The following is a 23,741-nucleotide window of genomic DNA, read 5'->3' on the forward strand; positions in this document are numbered from 1 at the left end:
ACACTGCTTCAGGAAATCTGAAGTGCTCCTTTTTACTATAGGAAGCCCTTTTTAGAGATTCACAAGTGGAATCCAGCAAGGTTTAGAGAGCCACAGCCACTCACCGTGGTCTAATAGATAAACTTTTCAACACATAAAAGCAAGTCCAAGGGGAGAGGTTTCTACAATCCCCCCCCAGAAGATGCTCAGCCACATTTTACCCACCCCTGCTATATAAAACACCTTAATAAATGGGACAAAACCCAGGGGGAAAATAGATGTGTTTACATCCCAAGAGTTTAAATTTAGCAAGGAAAAAAAGATATGAAATATAAAGTTTGATAGCACTGATCACTATTTTTGCCAGAAGGGGTGGAGGGCAGTTGGATTCAGTATATTTTTCTCCCTGAACTTTTGGCTATCAACTGAGAAATCCATTCCCTCCCAAAGTCCACTGTACTTCTTAAATCACGAGACAAAGACACACATTATGAAAATACCACCCTAGAGTGATACAGATAGCTTTCCAAAGGTTGTCAGTGCTGATATTTCAGCATACACATACCAATTTTCCAGTTCCACTGAATACTGGCTATGTCTTTATGTTCCACAATGGCTCTAAAGGAAATGTAGAGAAAGGCAGGCAGGAAGAAGAAAAACAAAAGGAGAGCATTGAAATTAAAATCCAGAATCCAATTCATGATTAACAATTAATGTTAAAACAGAGTTTTATCTTCCAACCTACTCCTTCACACGTTTATTTAAACACAAGTCCTACTGAGTTCAGTGGAACTTACTCTCAAATCGCTGTGCATGGGATTAAATCCTGGGTGGTGATGACACACACACAAGAGTATTTTGGCACCCCAAAGATTTATAATGGCATAAACCAGCCTAACCTGGTGATCTCAAAGTATGTTAAACTAGAGTTCTGATGGGAGTTGTAATTTGACATGGACAATGGCCATGCTAGCTGGGTACTATGGGAGTTGTAGTTCAACACATTTGGAGGACATCAGTTTGAAGAAGGGTGGCACAAACTGTCATAAAACAGAGATTAATTAAACCCACTGGGTTTATTTAATTTCATTTAAATATTTTTAACTCCTTTTGGCTCCTTAATGGAGCCACTCAGGCAGTCAATGCAATCAATAAAAACGCTTTCAATAAAAACAATCAAACAATAAAATAATACTCCTAAAAATAGACATTCACAATCAAAGAAAAGGGGCAGCATGTGTTCCCCTGCTGAAATGAAAAATCGAGTCCTGCTTACTGTGTTATTTCCACAAAGAGCCTCAGAAAATCAAACAGCAAAGCTTGGAACTTTTTAAAAGAATGTAACACATCTTGAGCAATTACTTTTCTGAAACGATTTTCTTCTTCTTCTTTTTTTTTCTTCTTTTTTTAGTAGTGAGGCAAATATAATGTCTTAGTAGCATGTTCCTAAAATGTTGCTTTTTGCTTATTTGGGTGGCTTTTTTAGCCAAAAAACAAAAACCCTCTTAAAAATGGAAATTGGCCCAAAATGGCAAAACAGCCCTCATGGTCTGCAAAAATCAACTTTTTAGAAGCAAGGTCAATGTGACTTTTTACATTTTTGAATGTCCTTATGTTATTTCACAAAATACTATCATTGCACATAGCACCCTAGTTACCTCCAAAAGTAGCACATTCCTATTTGTACCCATCATTACTCACAATGTGTTTCTTTCATGTTCTCCTTCTAACACTAACTTATAAAAAACCTTGAAAACTACCTCCAGCCTGTTTGAATCAAAGCTTGGAAAAAATAACCCTCCATTCCAAATAAAACCCTCCTAGAATTCCTAGCCAACATGCCTCCAAGATAATTTCCAATGAAAATGTTCTAGCCTCTGATTTTAACCATCACATTGTCTGGCTCATTGAGAAGTACGCATCTGCAGAACATTTTACTGAAATAAAAGTTCATTACCTGAAATGTGTTCAGTTTATGATGACCAGGACTTTATTCTCCTGTTATGTACCTAAGTATATTCCAACTTGAGGCAACCCTATCAAAAGGTTTTCTTGACAAGCTGTATTTAGAGGAGGTTTGTCATGGGTTTCCTCATAGTCTGAAAGAATGTGACTTGCCCAAAGTCACTCAATGGGTTTCCATGACTGAACAGAGATGTGAATCCTGGTCTGGAGTTCCAGTCCCAACACTTAATACCACTACATTATACTGGCTCTGGCTCCTTTATGAGGACTTTGATGGACTTTATTAAAACATATACAATAATAGTATAATTCCTTTAGGAAAGTCAGCAAAGCTTCACTTGAACCCAGACGTATTTAATATTTTTCTCAGATCTAATCTGCACTGCAGTAATAAAGAAGTTTGACAACACTTACTGCCATGACTCAGTGCTATGAAGTTCTGGGATTTGTAGTTTTGTGAGATATTTCGCCTTTGCTGTCAGAGAACTCTGATGTCCTACCAAACTACAAATCCCAGAATTCTATAGCATTTTGCCATGGCAGTCAAAGTGTTTTCAAAGTGCATTATTTTTGCAGTGCAGATGCAGCTTTAGTTGCAATCAACTGACAAGCCACAGCAAGTAAACATTTTTAAAGGTTTGTCTAGCTGGTAATGTCAGTGGACCTTGCAACAACATAGCACAGCATAGAAGACTCCTGCTCACTGTTGCATTCCGTATCTTCCAACTCTCCCACTTTGGCAAGGACAGTCCTGATCAATCCTCTGTCACCACTTATTCAGCTGTGTTTAAAATGTCCCAATTTCTCTTTCCTTCTACCACCTTCCCCCTTTGTCCTTAGTTTACTTCAGTTACTACAAACTGAGTTCAAGATCCAAAAATATTTTGCAACCAATGAACTCAGATCTGGAGACAGTGGAGGAGAGAGCAGCAGGCTCAGGCAAAAGCAACCTGCTGCAGCCTCTCCTAGCTTGTGCTTTCCTCCTCATTATAACTTTTGTGACCCTACCACACACTGATGTTGCTGGACCATACATGTCCTAGTTTTCATCTGGCAAATACTTAACAGCATACTGTCTAGTCAACCAGTCCTCTCCATTCCCCTTCCTAGCAGTCAATCAGCTTTTCATGCCTACCAAGCATTCTCAATTGGGGGGGGGGGGGTTGTTGTGCCATTTCAGCTATACATATGGATAATCAATTTGCTATTAATATGTTGTTGTGGCTGTGTGCCTTTCAAGTCATTTTCAACTTTTGGCGACCCTATCATGGGGTTTTGTTGTCAAGACTTGTTCAGAGGGGATTTGCCTTTGTCTCTCTCTGAGGCTGCGAGAGTGTGACTTGTCCAAGGTCACCCTGTAGGTTTTATAGCTAGGCAAGGATTCAAATCCTGGACTCCAAAATCTCCAGAGTCCTAGTCCAATGATCAAACCACTACACCATGCTGGTGTATATTGCATTACCTTACAAGGCAGTATTTAAAAAGTTTTGCCAATGATTAATTCCAGAGTTTTACATTTCTTTCTGCAATATGGTAACTATTATACACATACATACACGGCATCAGTGCCTTTAATGCTTCCAGAGGTAAGTAGTAGCAAACTGGTTGCAACATAGGCTGCATCAACACTGCAGAAATACCATTTTAACTACCCTGGGTCAATGCTATGGAAATCTGGGAACTGTACAATAGTTTTGTGAGACATTTAGCTTTCTCTGTCAGAGATTTCTGGTGCCACAACAAACTACAAATCCCAGGATTCCATAACATTGAGCCATGGAAGTCAAACTGGATTATTTTTGCTGTACAGATGCAGCCATAAAGACATAGCAAAAAAAAAAAAAAAAAGACTAGCTCAGTTTTTATTTGTTATGCAGCTGCAAAGACTTTGTAAAACAGTGGCAACATGAGTCCAAAAAAGCAAGATCCTAATACAGCCAATAATTAACCCAACCAAGAGTCCTTAATCCTGTGATAAGTTCCACAAAGATCAAGGAGATTAATTGCATGAATAGCCATTTACAGGAGCTGAAATTCCCACAGATAGCATGACCAGCACATAAATAAGAAGAAATCAGTATGAAAAGAAAACTAAAGAGAAGCTAAGTATGAGAACTAAGAAGCACAGGCAATCAAATAAAACTCTAAATGTTTAGGTCTGCCAGCAAACAATCCAGAGATCTCCCAGGATTTTATGTCCTGTGGCAGCCTGCTATGTAAGGTGCGGGAGAGGGATGGACGAAAGGACCAGGGGCTGAACCAGCGAGCTGCCTGATCTCCTAATTTGGTCATGAATTTAAATGTAAAAGGAGAATCTCCAAGTTACAACCTGGAAACACTATAGACACCTATGTTTTGGAAGAGACTAAATGCAGTGTGAATGGATTAGTGACACATCCACCAATTCATGGAAAGGAAGAAATCATTCTGTGATGTGGATGGTTTGCTTAATTACAATTAAAGTACATATAATAGATCCTTACAGCTGCAGACCGCTGATAATAGTCCCAAACAAGCCCACCATTCCTAGAAACTCCACTCTGCTCAGATTTTTCACAATGTATTCCTCACTCACATTCGAAATAGCATACAACGAAGCGCCAAGAAGGACTAGGACATCGCCAATCACCACGTCGCTCCCTGTACAGAAAACATGAATTGATTTTAAAAAAAGAAACTGATGTAAAATACAATATATGGGAATCTTAAATCTTAAAAAAGCAGCACTTTATGTAATTATACCTATTATACCCATTATAATATAATAATAATAATAATAATAATAATAATAATAATAATAATAATAAATTACATAATAGTATTATACATATTTTATGGGTATATGGCACTTTTTATGACAAATAAAAAAAGTAATTGGTACTTACTAATGAATTGCTTTTTTCTGTTTTGTTTATCATATGCATGTGAACGAAATGAGTCTGGTGTCGTCCATCAAAATACAAGCTTTCTTCCTCAGATAAGTTTGTTATTTAGTTCTCTTCTATTAAAGATTATCCACAATTTAGCATTATATTTGAATCCCAAACTGTGGTTAATCTTAACTATGGTTTATGGAAACAAGCCACTTTTGTAAACCACAGTTTGAAACAAACCACATTTTAAATTTTACTTATTGTTTACATACATATCCCTTCTTTCCTCCAGTAAATTCCAAGACAGCATACACATCTCTTTTCACTATACAGTTGGCCTTTCTTATACACGGATTTTTAATACACGGATTCAAGCATACACATTTGAAAATGTTCAAAAAAAGTATAAATTTCAAATATCAAACCTTGATTTTCCATTTTTTATAAGGGACACCATTTTGCTATGGAACTTGAGCATCCACGAATTTTGTTATCCACAGGGGATCTTGGAACTAAACCCCAGCGTATAACAAGGGTCCACTGTAGTAACCTCAGAAGAACCCTGTAAGTTAGAGAGGAAGAATAACTGGCCTAAGGCCACACAGTGAGTTTCACGACTCAGTGGAGACTTGAACCTGGATTTCCAAGTCCCAGTCCAACACTCAAACCACTGCACCACACTGGCTCTCCCTCTCATTAACCAGTTTGTCAAGTCCAAGTGACACAACAAGTTGTGGTTAACCAAAAGTGAAAGCACGAATTTCCGAACTCTTCCTCACAACTGCACCTGAAAATAAGGGGAGAGAGGTATAGCACATGGCATGGTAGGGGTGGAGAGTTAGGGCAATCTCATCATAATATTATTAAGGCCAAATGCTGCCAGTCTATACTCATTTGTTGTCTGTCTTTATCCACAGAACAAGAATGGTGAATCAAATGGCAGCTCATGGGATAACTTAAGGATCTTCTCTTATATATTCTCCCTATGCAGTCAAACCAGCATCAAAGATCCTGCTCTGGGATGCCTTACTAACTGATGTATAGAAGGTGATAAAAGAGGCAGGGCCTTCTTAGCTGTGGTGCCTATATCACAGAAAGCCCTCAACAGAAAAACTAGAAAAGTAGCATCATTTAGTTCACCTTGCTGTCTCATTGGAGCCTGCCAATAGCTGTCAGACTATTGATCCATCTAGCCCTGTGCTGCTGACCCTGACTGGCAGCAATCTCAAATGTTCCAGACAGGACCCACTATACTGAGCCAAATCAGACCTGATCCAGCTATCCATACATCAAGAGAACCTGACGTTACTCAAGATTTCTGGGAAACAGCAGGCTCCCCCCCCAGCTTTGCTTAGTTCAGAGCAAAGTCAGGCTAAGGGCCAAAAAACGATGGAACCTCCCTGGAAGTAGCCATATGTGAGGACTGCCTCAGAGAAAGCCCAGAGAGAAAGTATGATTATGCCACAGTCAAACATAGCTTAAGAAACTGCTTTGAAATACAGCAATCTTTTAAAGTGAATTTGTGAGATGTTATCTGTTACTTGGTTTGGACACCACCCTAAGAGAAATCTGAGAAATGCAAAAGATGTACTAGAACTTCAGGTTCTTTCTCTTTTTCTCTTACATCAATGTCCTAATTTAGCTCTCCAAGAAAGTCAATATATTGATCATTATAAGAGCTGAATCAAGTTCTGCATCTCAGAAATTTCCTAAATGAATGCTATGAGTATATTAGCATTTTGTTTAATTTTTTGAAAGCAAAAGCTTTAGTACTTGTTTTACTAGGGCTTGCTGCAACATGATTCAGTTAAGTAATCTTGTTCAATAAGAATTCAATATGTAAAATTGCTGCTGTTGAGAAAGCTGCAAGCATCTCCACTGGCAGAGCTCCTGTTCCTTTCAACAAGTAGAAATTCATCACGGGAAACATTTTATATCACATTGCCAGGAAATGTGTGTTCCCAAGAAAAGGTTGGATTTCTACCCATCATGCTCTGGCCATTCTGGACCATACTGAACTTCATTTAGGGAGGGCAACTTGTAGCCATTCAGATGTTCCTGGAACAGTGGTGTCACTAACTTTATTATGATCTCTTCCCATACCACACCATACAGAATCCTTAGTCATGTTTTTTGTGCTACTGTTCCCCATAAATCCTAAATCCCACATATATCTAAATGTAATGGCAACAGCTGTGACATAAACAACAAGATTAAAATTATACCTTTAAATTGATATTAAACCATGGAAACCATGCCCTATGAGCAGTGACTGAGAAAAGTGAGTATGTTTGGTCTGGAGAAAAGGAGGCTAAGGGGTGATATCATAGGCCTGCTTAAATATGTGAAGGGATGTCATACTGAGGATGGAGCAAGCTTGTTTTCTGCTGCTCCAGAGAATAGAACCTGAAGATTCTAACTAAACCTTAGGAAAAACTTCCTGACAGTAAGAACTGTTCAGCAGTGGAACACAGTCCCTTGGACAATGGTGGAATCTCCTTTGGAGGTTTTCAAACAGAGGCTGGATGGCTATCTGTCGAGGGTGCTTTAATTGTTTATTCTTGCGTGGCAGGGGGTTGGACAAGGTGGCTGTTGAAGATGCCAGCCACAGATGCTGGCGAAACGTCAGGAAGAAACCCTTCTAGAACATGGCCACATAGCCCAAAAAACCCACAAAAAATATGGGAACTGCAGGCCAATAATATCTGAAGGACCCCATGTTCCCTATCCAAGATCCAGGGCACAGATAACCATTTTGTTTTGTTTAGGGCTGAACTAAGAGGTGAGAAAGACTGAGGAGGAGGCTGCATTCCAGAAGCAGATGGAGCTAAAGGCATAAGAGAAACAACATCTTCTTACCTATAAGGTGATGCAGTGGTTAAATGCCAGTACTGCAGACACAATGTTGTGAGTTCGATCTCAGGCGTTCCAAGGCTGACTAAGACTTACATCCTTTCTTAGGTTGGTAAAATGAGTACCCAGCTTGTTGGGGGCAATTGGCTTACAGACTGTAAAAGGTTTAGTGGTGAGTTCACTATTAAGCAGTATAGAAATGTAAATGCTATTTCTGTGTGTACTTAGAAGGGAGCACCAGGGAAATAGCTTCCCCAGGCTACAAACCAGAGCTTGGTTCTATACAGCAGTTTTCTGGGCTTTAAACAGTCTCTTATCTCCAATCATTGACTGGAAAAGAAACTTGCAGGGCTGGATGGGAGAATAGTTGTGAATTGCAACTGCTTGAAAGTAAGGTAGGAAAGGCTCCACATCTTTGATGAAAGACAAAATCTCTGACTTCAGAAAAAAACAAATAATGTTGAAAAGGAAGTGAGAAAGGTCTGGCAGAAATGATAATATAGTTGTTTCCAGTATGGTTGGAAGAGATCTCTCACCCTGATCAAGATCAGGAAATACATTGCTGCGTGACACACCACAATCATAAATCAGATGCATATCAATAAAAAAAACTGTCTGTGTCACACTACTTTTAAGTGGGTCAGCATCTTCATGTTCAGAGATCCTGTGTGACTGTGTGCCAATTGGAGGGGGGCAACTACAGGTGAGGACTACTGTTCATGTACATCCCGGAGGCCTGTGGATGACTTTTCTTGGGAAAAAGCACAATGGAACCAGTGTACTTAACATAAAATACATGTTTTCTGCCCAAAAATATGTTTTCTGCACAGAAAAACCACACACAGTTCTGCACAGATTTTCCCCAATGAAGTCCTGAAGTACAAAGATTCTTGTGGCTGCTCTCCTTTTCCTCAACAGGGCAGCTTGTGAGTCAAAACATCATTTTTTATTGAAGATGCAAGTATTAATACTTTTATTAATATTCATAACCCTACCTCAGATCTCAGGGGAGTATAAGGGACTATGGTCTCCTGTTATTACTGTATTATTACTGTCCTAATATTTGTACTGAACAGTATTTTTTTGCTGCTAGGGGAAAGAGTTATTATTGTGTAATGTTTTGGGAATATATAGGACAGCAACCCGGCCCCCGGCTCAAAAAAGTTGCCTACCCCTGATATAGGACTATAGTCTCCTGCTGCTATTGTATTATTATTGTCCTAGTATTTGTATTGAACTGTATTTTTTGCTGCTAGGGGAAAGTTGATATTTGTTAGTTAGATTAACTATGTTAGGGTATATTTTAATTTATGTTGATACTTTGGATTTTGTTCTTTGTATTTTTCTCTCTATATTTATATATATTTTCCTTGCTTTAGACATTAGGTTTATGTTTTGTATTCTGGTTTCTGTTTACTGTATGATTATTTTTTGTATCTAATGTATCCACTTTGATTCCGTGGGGAAAAGGCGGAATAGAAATTTTATATATATATATATATATATATATATATATATACACATACATACACACACACACACACACACACACACACATACACATAACATTACATTCAGACTATCTATCCCCTTTACACTGAAAAGGCTCTCTCAAGGAAATTCACAAGAGACAAGAAGAAACTACCTCCTACCCACCAAAAGCCTGTATATCCCTTCCAACCATCCAGTGTGAAAGAGGAAGCTGATTGCTAGAGAAGGAGGGAAATTGCACGGAACGGGACTTCAACTGTAACTCATTAAAGCTTACAAATGCAAAGTTACCTGGATCCTTCAGCTCCCCCATTGCAACCCTGCCCTAACCCTTCATTAGCTCATCTCCCCAACACTCCAAAAACACTTTGATTACAGGGAAGGAGATGCAAGAACAGAAAACTTTCTTTTCATGAACTTTGTTAAAGATCATTGGGAACCAAGTGACACTCTACATTTCCACATCAGTGTCTTATTTGAGAATATATACTTGAGTATATAGATAACCTCTGTATCTTTTCACTTTTCAGCCATGTTCCAAAAAGACTTTTTAATTCAACATTCAGCAGCCTGCATTTTCTGCCGAGGCAAGAAAATTATGATTTCTTCCAAACAGGCATATTGGTTGGACACACTCCAATATTAAGTTCCTTAGGTTCCTTGGATGCTACCATGATTATAATATTTGCACATTTCACTGTTACATGTTGCTCAGATCTCACCTTCACCATCTGGTCTCCCAGCTAAAATATCTGCACCGACCATGGTCCCTACACCCAACAGGCAGACAGCAACAGCAATAAAATGGATCAGTTTGTATCTTGCACGGAGGATGAACCATGATAAAGCCATCAGCACAGGTATCCCAAAACAGTCTAGGAGCTGCCAGGCACAGAAAGAAATAAATCATGATCACACAGAGGGTCACACAATTTCTTATTATCACATTGATAATCAGATGGTAAATATTCAGGATACATGACCTAACCACTGTAAATCCTGTTAAATGGCCAAAGGGCACAATTGAACTAAACTCAGCTGAGACTAAAGGGGATTTTAAATCCTTTTCCAAATTCTTCACTGAGACTTTGATGTGACTTACTCTTTGGTGAATTGCCTCCTGAAGTCCTCCTGCATTACGTTTTGCCATGGAAAACACAACTTTTGAGATTTTAAAAATCTGCTTCCACTTACTTGTGAAACACAGTCAAAACCCATAAAAAGTTAGATAAAACTTGTGTTGCTACACCTTCCATGCTTAAAAAGACCCACACTTGCCAAATAAAATATTTCCAAAATGAAAGGAAAGAAATTTGCAACATCAAATTGTCCTTTATAACCCTTCTTTCTTGTTGGTCAGAACCTGTGTAGTTATAGAACCAGTATGCATATAGGCTCCTTCCTTAGGTGATCTATATAGAAAAGAATTAACCACACACAGAGAAGTACATATAACCAGCAAACCAAATGTCTGTCAGTAGCATGAGCTTTATTTTTGTTCTTATTTAAGATTTGTCAGATTGTGCCCAAACAGATTTTGAACCCTGAGCCGGCCCCATTTCTGCATGACTGATTTACATGTCATTACATGTTGGACAATTTTGCATCAAAATTGGGTAACAGACAAATAGGGGATACTGGGATTTATTTTTCTTGTTCTCTAGCAGATGTAATGTTGTCGTTTTAAACTGTACACCGCTTGGCAGGTTTTTATGCTGCTGCTTATTTTATTTGACCCCTACTATGTAAAGCGCTTTGCAAACTTTACAACGCTCTGTAAATAAATGTTAATAATAATAATGATAATGTATGATCCATAGACATCCACTTCATTCCATTAATGCCTCAATGTGAGTCAGCCAGAAAAATTACTTTCTGGACAACCACTCCCAAAATCCCCAACAGGAGAGATTCCAGAAATTTATAACCCAAAAATACATTTTCCAAGTCTGAAGACAGCACAGGTCTTTTAGCTGTTACTAGCTTACCTTGCTCTGCTGTCACAGGGAGGCCCTGAAAAGCCTAAGCCCAAAGCTCTGACTTATATACAATTCATATTGTAAGACACATGAGGAAAAATGGCAAAGGAAAAAAAAGGACAGAACCCAACTTTCTGCTTATGTACCTTACATTCCTAAAGCCGGCCATATGTTTTTACTTAAGCTAACAGTAATTTTGGATGTGTGTCAATGGTTAATCCAACAATTAAACTTTTTCTACTCTTTTCTCACAGTGTTACCTCCTTTAGCATTACTGAGCTATATAGGTCCAAAACACACTGCAGAAATAATCCAGTTTGAGACTGCTTTAACTGTCCTGGCTTAGTGCTAGGGAATCCTGGGGATTGTAGTTTATTGTGGCACCAGAGCTCTCTGACAGAGAAGGCTAAATGTCTCACAAAACTACAGTTCCCAGAATTTGCAATCTTTGTTAGAGCTTAGAAAAGTTACTTCTTTGGACCACCAAGGAAGTCATCCAAAAGTAATGGCTGGTGGAGTCTGTGAACTATAGTCTAAAAATGGCTGGTGGAGTCTGGCCTCTGCTTGATTCTTTTACAAACTGGGCTGATATGTGTTCACTTGGAAGCAGAGCCCACTGAATTAAATATGGCCCATTTCCAAGTAGGATGACTGTAGCCTTCATTTCTGGAAAACAGCAGTGATTTTCTCTCCATTATCAACTGAGTAAATGCAACAGAACAATTCCACAAATTGCAAACAGGATGAGGGGGGAAAAGCAAACAAAATGGTTGTTCTTTCTACTCCAAGGAAAGCAGAGGAAGTTTCCCATGATGTGGAAGTTTCCAGCTGGGAATAATTTCTGTTGAGTGCTTGTAAGAAATGTCTAACTTAAAAAAAATGCAGCATCTAATTAAGCAGGGATGCTCCCTTAAATTATCAAAAGGTTTTTAATTCATTACACTAAAAGATGTATTGGTGATCATTACTGTCTGAAATTTTGGCAGAGTTGTGTTGAATAAGAACAATTATAATTTGGGAACTGGAGACAATCGAATAGTCCTCTGCTATGTGAAAATACAAAAAAAACTCCTATATTTGGGATGATTGCTATCTTCTCACAAATTTTTACACAGCCTCAATCTGTCTGTACTTTGCTACAATAATTAGGTCTTACCTCATACATATGATATCACAGTACCATACAGTAATCTAAATTGCTGAGATAATGATGTCACAGAATTCCCTGCATTTCCTCTGAATGAGTTGAGGGAGACCCTTCATCAAGTGACCAGTTTGGCGCAGGTGACCAAAGCTCTGGTGCAAGGGTGAGGATATTCTAGGGTAGCCCAAAGTATCCTTACCCCACAGCTGCCCTGACCTGCTCCCATCACCTGGCCATCTGTTCCCATACCACAGCTGGTGTCTGCATGGGTATCCCACTGAGCCACCCGGCATTATCTGGCACTGCTGCAAGTCACTCACTTCTGAGGTCAAAACAAGGAACCCAACCTTGATCATATGGCTGGGTGTCCTGTTCTGATCTCAGAGTGAGTGACCCACAACAACTACATGATCAAGGCTGGGCAGCTCAGCAGGATTCCTATGTAGCCAGCTGCTGTGGGAACAGAAGATCTGGAGTAACAGGTTATTTAAAACCATTTTAAAGGTGTTATACCCCAGTTCTGGTGTGGAACGTAATGAATGTTGTCCTGACTTCTTGCACCCGAGCCAGGGTTAGGGAGTGTGTCATTTAAACTGGACTACGTCAGAATGAGGGGGTGGACCTTTCGGCCCATGCAGCCCAGGTTGTCACTCCTTGTTTTGCAATACTTAGGCTCTTCACTGCTGTTATGTAGCATGGCAAACTAAAGAGCCTTGTCCCAGCAAACTCAGTAATGGAGGTGCATTGCTTCCCTATTACTTATTTAGAGTAAGGGGCATTTTTACACAATGATGGTAAGAACATAAGAGGCATGCAAGATCCAATGGCAGGGCTATCTAGTCCAACATTCTGTTCATTCAATGGTCAACCAGTTGCCAGTTGGACAGGAATGAAAAGAATATTCCAAAATGTTCCTCCCACATTGGTTTTTAAAACCCAATATTTCTCAAGTCTCAGAAAACCCTGAGATAGAGAATCCTGGAATGATGAGCATCTCTAAAGTGTGGGACTTATTTTGAACAAAATTCACACTTTTTTGTACTAATATCCTTTCTTTTGTGCTGATATATTATTTTCTGTGCAGAAAATGCTCTTTCCTGTACACAAAAAACTCTTGTGTGTGATTTTTGTGGAGTTCCCAACTAAATCCTTTTGTTGCAAGAAACAGCATCTTATGCACAGAAAATAGTATTTCTTATTTATTTCTTATTTATTTATTTATACGCCCCCTTTCTCCCCGGAGGGACCCAAGGCGGCTCACAGATAAGTTGGCAAAGCAATGTCATTTTCTGCACAGAAAATGCTATCTCCTGCACAAAAATACCACATGCAAATCTTGTGCAGAATAAGTACCAAGCTGCAAATAGTCTTCAAAAATCGCAAAGTATTCTATGATGTTCTCACAGTAAAAAGAAAATTGCTTAAATTATTTACTGCTTCCTTCAAGAACAAAATTACAATCTTACTATGGGAAGCCCTCCCAGCAGGACATGAATACAACTGCATCCTCTTTCTTAAAATCCCCAGCAACTGATATTCAGAGGCAGTAGGAGCTAAGATATAGCTAGCCCAATAGCCGTTGACGGCTCCACCGTCCATGAATGCATTGTGTTCCCTTTTAAAGACATCCAATTTGGCAGCCATCACTACATTTTATGACAAAGTGTTTAATTCTGTTCTATGTAAATACATTTTTTGTGTCTCACATTGAAACAATTCTGCAGAGACCTCTTTTTTCTTGACATTCATGCCACAATATATTTATTCATTTCCCCACAAGACTCTGTGTTCTTTTTTACCTGTACACTGGTTATAGTCGTGTATTGGTAAGCTTTTACAATGGTGTAGTTAGCTTCAACATCTGCCAGTCCAAGCAAAATATACTTCCACCATTTCCTCTTCAAGATCTGCAAGGCATTGTCACTGTCTGGAGAGAAAGCAAACACATGGGTAAATGTTGACGCATAAGCCTGTTCTCCCATGAAGGTCTCCCACAGAAGCTCTACTTTTATATTCCATCAACATCTAAGATGTTTTTAACTGGGACATGAGAGAAGGTCTTCTCTGTGGTGACATTCAAGGTCTGGAATTCCTAGAGAGACAGCACTATTTATTTACTTATTAATTAATATCCTGCCTGTCTCCTGGCACAAAGCCCAAGGTGGATCACATTAAGTTAAGAACAAAGTACAGTAAACCCCTATTTAATACAAAGGTTTTTAAAATGTTAAACATTTCCATTAAAAAAACATTAAATCACAACAGTTAAAAACACATTAATACATAAGAAGAAGCTGCCAACTTCTTTCTTTCAGTTAGTCTCAAAGGTGCTACAAGATCTCTCTACATACTGATTCTACAGACTAACATGGCTATATCTTCGAATTCTAACATTAATACTTAGTAAAGGAATAAAAAAATAATATCTGCTATTAAAACTAGAGGCCCTAGGGAGAGGAAAGAAGCCTCTTCAGACAGCATTAGCAACAAATTATTGCTATGGTATGTTTACTACCATGGAGAGAAGGGGTGCTTGTAATATTTGCTGCCTCAGATACTAAAATAACTTCATGTAAAGAAGAGAGAACATCTCAACATATTAAAACACACTAGGTTTTATTCTTAAAATAACAATACTTATGCAATACTGGCTTATAGGGTGCATCTACACTGTAGAAATAATGTCGTTTGACACCACTTTAACTGCAATGTCACCATCCTGTAGAATCCTAGGATCTGCATTTTGTGAGGCACCAGCATTCTTTGGCAGAGAAGGTCAAAGATCTTGTAAAATATCCTAGGGTGGAGCTATAGCACTTAAAGTGACATCAAACTGCATTATTTCTACAGTGTAAATATGACTTTACAAGGGGAACAATTGCCTCATGTAGCAAAATGTCTTTAGCCAGCCTTATTACTAAAGCAGATACGTCCTGCTTGCCTTTTGATAGTCTTTTGCCTTGATGTGAAAACTTTCCTTTTTCAGCAAGTATTTTTCTAATTCAATATTATCAATTTTAATTTCTCCAGCTCATTAACTTAAATTGTTGTAACTGATTAAAATAATAATTAATGAGATATTTAATCTCCCTGATACATTAACTTGAATTATTTATCTCAACAATCACTTATCTCTTTCATTTGTTGTCATAAGCTTGTATTTTATCATGTTTACTTGTCTGTTGACCACCCTATAACCTGTGTTGCTGTCTTTTCTTAATGTTGCACATTCATTCAGCGGTCAACCCTGCTGAGCCTCACTTGACCCACCCAATTTGGAGTGAAGGCTGCAACTATGACAGTCCTATTAGTGGTATCCCTAAGGTGTATATATAGTATTCTATATTTAAAAAGAGAGTGAGTAGTTTTCATCTCCATCAGGAGCAGTTTTGTTTTTTTAAAGCTAACAGGTCTTGCCCACTCAAGACTAAGCCAATCTCGGTAAGATATAAGATATAAACTGTAGCTGGAAAATTACCTTCATGAGATGAATTAAAATTTTGGTTGGAATATATAGATGGGAATAGCTCCGGGGAAGGGATGCACTGAGGTGATATTTAGTATAAAATAAGTAAAGTGTTAAAGCATATATTTGTATGAAGAAAGTGTAACAATTTGAATAGTAAAATTTAAAAATACAGTACTAATTAAAAAAAGATATAAACTGTAGCTAGGAAAATTCATTTCCCCTCTAACTACTGTGGGAATTGCAAGTAAACTCACAGGGGAGTCCAAGGAAAGTGGCAAATGATGTCATTATCCCTGTTAAACATAAAACTCCAGGACTTTGACCTGTAATTCCTAGTTACAGTATACCACTGGACGCACCATATGAAGGAAATGTGTGCACAGAATATCCATGACTCTTTCCTGGAGATGAACAACACAAGAGAAGACCAATAATGCTGTTTGTTACTGTTGTGTGCTTCCAAGTTATTTCTGACATATGGCAACTCATGGGGTTTTCTTGGCGAGATTGTTCAGAGGAGGTTTGCCATTTTCTTCCCCTGAAGCTGAGAGCATGTGACTTGCCCAAAGTAACCCAGTGGGTTTCATGGCTGAGCCGGGAATTGAACCCTGGTCTTCAGAGTCATAATCCAACACTCAAACCACTACGGCATGCTGGCTCTCAGTAATGCTGTACTAAGTGTCTTTAGCCCAATTTTTGTTTTCTCAGGTATGGCTGGCATACACAGAATGAGATCTCAAAACCTTAAGATCAGGGGTTGTAAAACTCCAATGTGTGGCTTGCATTCAGGCCCTAAATCCTTCAAATTTTTCAACTCTTCCAATCTTTTTACGTAGAAAAACATGTTTTAAAAAATCTAGCACCTTTCCTTGAGGCCTCCAGAAGCACCATCTCAGTCTACTGCATGTGTAGGTACACTAGGCATCAAAAGAAAGGGGTGGGGGAAGCACTGCAGAGTATCTAAAATACCGAGATTTTCCAGAATGTAGTCCAGAAACTTAATATATAGTAGTGGACGGTGGCTCCCACTTTGGTGGGACAGCAAATTTGTTCCAGGCTTTAGTTTCAACATGGAAGGAACTATCTAAGATGCTGAATCCTTTCCTCCAAACAGACCAGTTCCTCCCAGTTTGAACTAAAACTTGTAGTGGACTGAATGTCCCACACTAACATGGGAGCCACAATCACCACTGAATTAATCTGTTTTAGAACTGTAAAGATTCAAATAGGAACTGTGGATAATGGCACACAGTAATTTAATCCACAACCCTCCTTGCTATTCTCGCTCTGTTTCCATGTTTAGTGGATCCCTGAATATGCATCATTGAGAAAGAAAAAGAAGGTCTCAGCAGACAAAAGCAGAGGACTCAAAAACAACCCAATAAAGATTAAACATGATGAGTGGCCATATGATAATAGTATCAGTGAAGACACAGCTTGCTCAGGGGCTGACAATGAAATCAAATGACAACGAAATCAAAGACATTGCCATGTTAGTCTGGAAAATCAGTATACAAACTGATCTTGCAGCATCTTTAAGACTAACTGAAAGACAGATGTTGGTAGCATGAGCTTTCGTAGACATGAGTCAGATGCATTTGACAATGAAGACAGAGCATGCTTAATGGTCATGGAATGCTGACTATTGAGGTGGAAATGCAAAGCCAAGAGAGACCCAGCATAGGCAACCTGGGGCCTCCAGATATTTTGGATGACAAGTCTCATAATCTCTGACCATTGCCCAGGATGGCTGAGATCTATGGCAGTTGCAGTCCAAACTACCCAAAAGGCACAAGATGGTCTTCTCCTGGATATGGAAGAGGAGATGTTCAGCTAGCTGGCTGACTGGCAAGACCGCAGTTCAGAAAAACAGGCTTTGATAGTTAAAACTCAGTAAACCTTTATTCTGCAACTATAGAACCATTCCAGAGACATTCACTGTTGGAACTAAACAGCAGCCATTAACACTGACTAGTTAAACTATATATTATTTCAAATTCATGGGGGGCTGAAATCTCATTTGTTATAATTAATGAACACATTTGCTTCTTTCTTTCCAAGACTGCCCATTGTTGTTTTTGCAACCACACACATTTCTACATGATATGACCTTAAACAGGCTTGACTCATGCCTGCCTCCTCTCTGCCTTTTCTCTCCATCTGTGTCTGAAATCACCAAGTAGCTACTATATCTGTTTCTACTGTATAACCCATCAAACCAGTTTCTCACATTTTATGGCTGGACAGATGCATTTACAACTCCTGACACTGACTGGCTGACCGACTGGAACACAACAGAGGAACACTTTCCATTACATCACTTTATTTCAAATCCCACGTGTACCTTTCCTGAAGACCAGAGTTGTCGTATATACTAGAAAAAGCAAGCAATAGTTGATGAAACTTTGTAGCATCGGAGTGTTCACTCTGTACTTGTCAGCAAGGAATTGGCTTGTCACCGCTGTCCCACAGATGAACAAAGAGAGGATCTGACCCAAGACAAGTGTTTTCACCATATGCCTGTGAATGCAAAATGGAGAGTATGGTTTTATATCTTCTTTCAACCAAGTAATATGACAATTCACAGCATGTGCCAAGGATGAATTCAGGCGGGACTCCTACTGTTTTCCTTCTCTGGTAAAAGGAACCTGAATAGCAAAGGGGTACTAAGCCAAATGTTGGAACTTGCCTTGCTGGTTTTGAAACCTGTTCTCCTGGCTCATACTATTAACCATGTTTAGCAACTATTATTATTATTATTAACCTTTATTTATAAAGCGCTGTAAATTTACACGCGTCGGGACTTTTGAAGCCCAGTTATTTGGAAGGCACTTTGCATTTTAGTGGAAGGACAGAAAATCTAGGAGCAGTTATCAGTTTTGCTAATTTGCAATAATAGCAGGGCTAGCATCAGCACTCTGCATCCATCAGCAGTTGAAAAGGCCTCAACATTATGTCAAGACCCATGGACAGAACTTAGGAAAGTTATATTTTTGGACTACATTTCCCAGAATCCCTTGTTCAGGTGTTTTCCTTCCTGGCCCAGCACTACAAGTAGCACCATCGAACCATCATTATAATTTCCTCAATACCTTCAACCTAGTGTCATTCTAGAACATTCTTGGAAATTGAAATCAGATCCACTTGCCTAGGGCATCTCAAAGAACCACCATTACAACCAGGTAACCCTGCCAATGTCCTCAAATAGAGGAGGGGGCACAGCAAAAATAACAAAGAAACAAACCTTAGTCCAGATTCCTCCCACATCTGGGGAAAGCCTTAGATATCAACTTTTGTTTGGGTTTCATCCCAATGAACCTTTGCCTGAATTTAAACATAAATGAGCAGGCTGCATTCTCACAGTGGAGTAACTGATAAACTGGATGGACTGTAGCACAACTATGGTATGCAAAGGCTTCAAAAAGAAACAAAAGACAAAACAGTTATACACAAAATAACAAGTGATTGCCAATTTAAGACAGACAAGGACAAACCTGGGCAATGTGATCTATCAGATTATCAGTATGGTATCCCCATCTACTGGTCTTGCGTGTGCGTGTGCGTGTGAAGGAAAGAGATAGAGAGGTAGGTGCAACTGAATGTGGATCATGCCAATCTATGAACAAACTACTATGGGTACATAGCAGCTTTCCGTAAAGGAAATAGCTCTAGCCAATAGGTAAAAATATGGTATTGGTCCCTAACACACTGGGAAAAAATGCTGGTCCCCCAAATCAGACTGCCTGAGAAGCACTTGACTTTGACAGTCATAACATATGGTTGGTATGTTACATCTGCTACAGAAAAATGTGTAGATATCTTGCAGGGTTTTTCACTAGGAAACTTCCAGTTGTGACCCAAAGTCAAAACACCAGGAATTTAAAAAATATTTAACATGCACTATGTATTCATTTATAATAATAAACATTTATCATCTACCTTGTTCTTCTGTCTGCAAATCATTTTTGCTTGGCTAAGTCTTATTTTCTTTGGTTTCAGCACTCATCAACAAATCTACATTGTGTATATATTAGCTTCACTAATACTCCAGTGAGAATAGTTACATAAAAGCATTAATGTAGAGTAATCAATAAATATTATCTGTACTTAAGTTGTTAAATGCCCCTTACTATAAATCAAAAACCAAAGGACTTTTATGTGATCACCAATAGCTTTTGTTCCAGCCCTATGATTCCACAACACCTTAATGGTTAAATTATAAAAGATGACATGTGAAATATAAGGGTATTCTGAAATATCTAATATTTGAGTATTAAAATGTATTAATATTTCAGTATTTAGTTTTTCAAGATTAAATGATGTTATCAAGAAAACTTATAAAAGGCATTTCCTGAGTTCTTACTCTTGCCACATTCTAGCACTGGTATAAAAAGGAGGAGAGAGAAGAAATGTAGCACACATTTAAGACTAACTGGTTTTATTTCAGCTTGAGCTTTCATGGACATAAACTCACTTTTTCAGATGCAGTACAGAGTGATATTAAATTCATTATAACACATATTTACACAGGTGTGGAAGTTAAGATGGAATGTAATGGGATCCAGAAAGACGCAAATTATGTCCAATGTCTTATATTTTCAAAGAGATAAGGTGATACAGGTCTTTCAGATCTTTACAGTGGATCTTAATACAATCTATCCCATTCCCACAATGGAATAAATATGCTTTATATCCATGAATCCTATTTTGGGAGAAAGGTGGGCTATAAATCAAATAAATAAATAAATAAAAATAAATAAATAAAAATGAAAGCTCATGCTAAAATAAAATCCAGTTAGTCTTAAAGATGCTGTCACGTTCCTTTCCCCCTCCCTTCCTCCTATTTATGCTGCAAGAGACGAACATTGCTACTCCTTTGAAAAATTCTAGCAAACATAAGCAATTGTGACAGGAGTCAATTGCCGATCCTATCCCTCTGGCAGGTCACACACTGCCATTTTCAGCCAAAAAATACTCCTTGAGATGACTAGATGTCTGCTTTCTGTGATTTTTGGCCAATTGGGGTGGTTTGTTGGATGGGGAGGACATGTGAGTGGGTTTTTAAAAAGTGTTTCTGCTACTCCAGATGAAAGGTTCTGGCACTTTGAGATAATCTAGAACATGGAAAAAAATAATTTAGGGAATTCTGGGGTTTGGCAGGCAGCACAGTGAGGATCTTTTACTTCAAAAAATGGGTTCAAGTCACATTATTACTCTGGATACCAGGACTCAAATCCCTACTCAGCCACGGAAACCCACTGAATGATCTTGGGCAAGTCACACTGTCTAATATACAGAGGAAGACAAACTCAACCCACTCTGAACAAATCTTGCCTTAGAGTTGCTGCAGGTCAGAAGCAAGTTGAAGACAACAGCAACAAGAAGCTCACTGGGGGATTCTGGGATGTCCAGTCAATAAAGGAACATTTCCAACCTCTGCATACAATATTTCAATTTAACATGACCACAAAATATGAATTTATTATGAAACTGAATAGAGATTTTACTGCACGAACTTGTCATAATGAATATATGTGTCATAATGAATATATCTGGTTTGCAGGAAATGATCAATATCTAGATTAATAGGTTCTAAAGCATATTTTGCTATATGGTAGTAAATATTAATTAAAATGCAACAGCATAATATATTTTTAAAGACAAGTGTGGCAAAGACAGCAGCCAGTTTAAAAAAAATGGGGGCAAGGAGACATTCTGTCCTTTTCCAGGGTTTTAGAATAATGGCACAGAATATTCAAATACTGACTTCAAAAATCTGTTTTTGTTTTCCATATGAAAGGAACAGAGAATGTACTCACATAAGAGGCATCTCCCTCTTCACTAATTTCCCTAATTGTACTACCGGGATGGCTATTGATTACCACTGTTCTTATCAATTATTTATCAGCCTATAAATAAAGGCACAATTATCTTTTCCTTCCCAAGCCTGGCTGTATCTCTCTGGCCCACTTTGCAAGGGCACTAAAGATTCATTGCTTTTGCCTCTTTCTTGGATGAGGTAATGGAAGTGATGTCAGAAAGTGTTTTACTGAGGCGGCGCATGGTTTTGATTTATTTTGCTGACCAGTACACCACAACAAGACTTGTTTGCTTGTTAGGTTTCCATGTATAAACCAAATGCAAGGAGGAGAAGGGCAGCACCCATTGACACCTTTCTCCAATATCTGCACACCGTCACCCATGGGGATCTACACATCCACTGAAATGGCTTTCAGAAAGCTGAGGTCTATCTCATGCACCCTTTAAAATTCTCTGAGTGGCACAAAACATGTCAATAATAGACCAAAGGTTGGGAACCTCTTTTAACCAGAGAGCCAAATTCAGAGACCTTCTTAAAGGCTGCATCATTCCACTGTTCACTGGGCCAAAAGCAAAAGCACAGGGCCAAAAATCAGTACGCATGTTAGCTTAAAGTTTTTATCACTAGTACCTAAACCTTGGGCCAGCATGGTGTAGTGATGTAGCCAGGGTTCAGTTCCCGGCTTGGACATGGAAACCCAGTGGGAAACCCTGGGTGAGTCACTCTTTCAGGCCCGAAGAAACCTTAGGTTTTTCTATAAGTCCGAGATGACTTGAAGGCACACAACACCAACTATGCCTTAGGAAAGGCACTTTAGCCTTATCAAATAAAGTATGGAAGCTGGAAAACCATCAAACCATGTTGTCATGGAAAAGGGAACCTAGGGCCATCTGAGGAATCCCAGAGAGTTGAATTCAGCCCTAGAAATTGAGACTCTCCACCCCTACAGCTGGCATTTGTACCATCATAAAACATTAGACAAAGTCTTTGGACTTTGGATTGTAGAAAAGAATTTCTGTCTCTCTCTCTGTGTGTGTGTGTGTGTGTGTGTGTGTGTGCGCGCGTGCGTGCGTGTGCAAAGTTAGAGAGGAATAGTGTTATGTAAGTCTGCAATCAGAGAAGCCAGTGTGATGTACTGGTTTGAGCGTTGGACTAGGACACTGACAGATCAGGGTTCGAATCCCGGCTCAGCCATGTAAACCCACTGGGTGATTTTGGGCAAGTCATACTCTCTCATCTTCAGAGGATGGCAATGGCAAGCCCCCTCTGAAGAAACTTGCCAAGAAAACTCCATGATAGAGTCATCTTGGAGTGTCATGAAGTCAGAAATGACTTGTAGGCACACAACAACAACAACAACAAACAAACAACAAGTCAGAGAAGTGTGGGAAGTTGACAAAGTGGGGGGAAGGAGGAAGTGGGAATTACTTATGTTGATTATTTTTGTTGGGTAGGGTTGCTATGTGTTTATGTTGGGGGGGTTGTTGTTGTTGCAGTGAGTTTTTTCCCCCTTCTTGTTCTTGTAAAAATTAAACCGTAATTTAAAAATTAATTTTTTAAAAAATTGGACCCAATTGCCCATCAAAAGTTCCTGAATAAAAAATAATAGTCATGGGAGAAAGAAAATAGGTTTGATTGTGGATTGGTAATTGGCTAAAAAATAGAAAGTAGGAATAAGTGGAAGGTTTTCACAAGATGTGAATTCTATAGATTTGTTCAGATATTTACCGTACACACTTCTCTGCTTCCCACTACCCTGCCGAGCAGCAGCTGGGAAGGCAGGGTGAATCCACTCCAGGCTTTTCAAGATCTCCAAATAGATTCAATAACTTGGATAGTTTATTTAAACCTACCCAAATCTTGAAATTGATTCAATGCCCCACTGACATGGAAGCCACCAGTGACCCTGCTTATTATCACTTTAGCACCACTTTGAGGAGATAAACACAAAGCAATGCCAACTGGAATCTTTCAAAGATAGGATTTTAGGCAGCTCATATGTTTAAGGACCTATGGCAGAGAAAGTGTCAGTTTGGGTTTAAGTGCAAACTGAGATAGAATGAGTAACCCTTCACGTTATCTAAAAAGCATTCCAGTGTAGTCAGTTCCCACCACTAACTCACAAGGTACATCAATGTTCAATGTTTCTTAACTTGCAAAATGAGAC

The 23,741-nt window shown here is 38.8% G+C and overlaps 1 protein-coding gene across 1 annotated transcript in view; it reads right to left on the reverse strand.

Annotated features, from left to right (window-relative positions):
• SLC35F2 (solute carrier family 35 member F2) overlaps window positions 1-18,269 on the reverse strand; it is a 30,011-nt gene extending 11,742 nt beyond the window's left edge. The window contains exons 1-5 of the mRNA XM_042460223.1: window positions 18,098-18,269; window positions 14,084-14,211; window positions 9,884-10,043; window positions 4,428-4,584; window positions 545-597 (exon numbers count right to left, since the gene is read on the reverse strand). Coding sequence (XP_042316157.1) covers window positions 545-597; window positions 4,428-4,584; window positions 9,884-10,043; window positions 14,084-14,211; window positions 18,098-18,269 — 670 coding nt within the window. The remainder of the gene's footprint in view (window positions 1-544; window positions 598-4,427; window positions 4,585-9,883; window positions 10,044-14,083; window positions 14,212-18,097) is intronic.
• Window positions 18,270-23,741: the final 5,472 nt, after the last annotated feature.

The sequence above is a fragment of the Sceloporus undulatus genome, chromosome 3 (genome assembly GCF_019175285.1).
Source record: "Sceloporus undulatus isolate JIND9_A2432 ecotype Alabama chromosome 3, SceUnd_v1.1, whole genome shotgun sequence".
Classification (NCBI taxonomy): Eukaryota; Metazoa; Chordata; class Lepidosauria; order Squamata; family Phrynosomatidae; genus Sceloporus; species Sceloporus undulatus.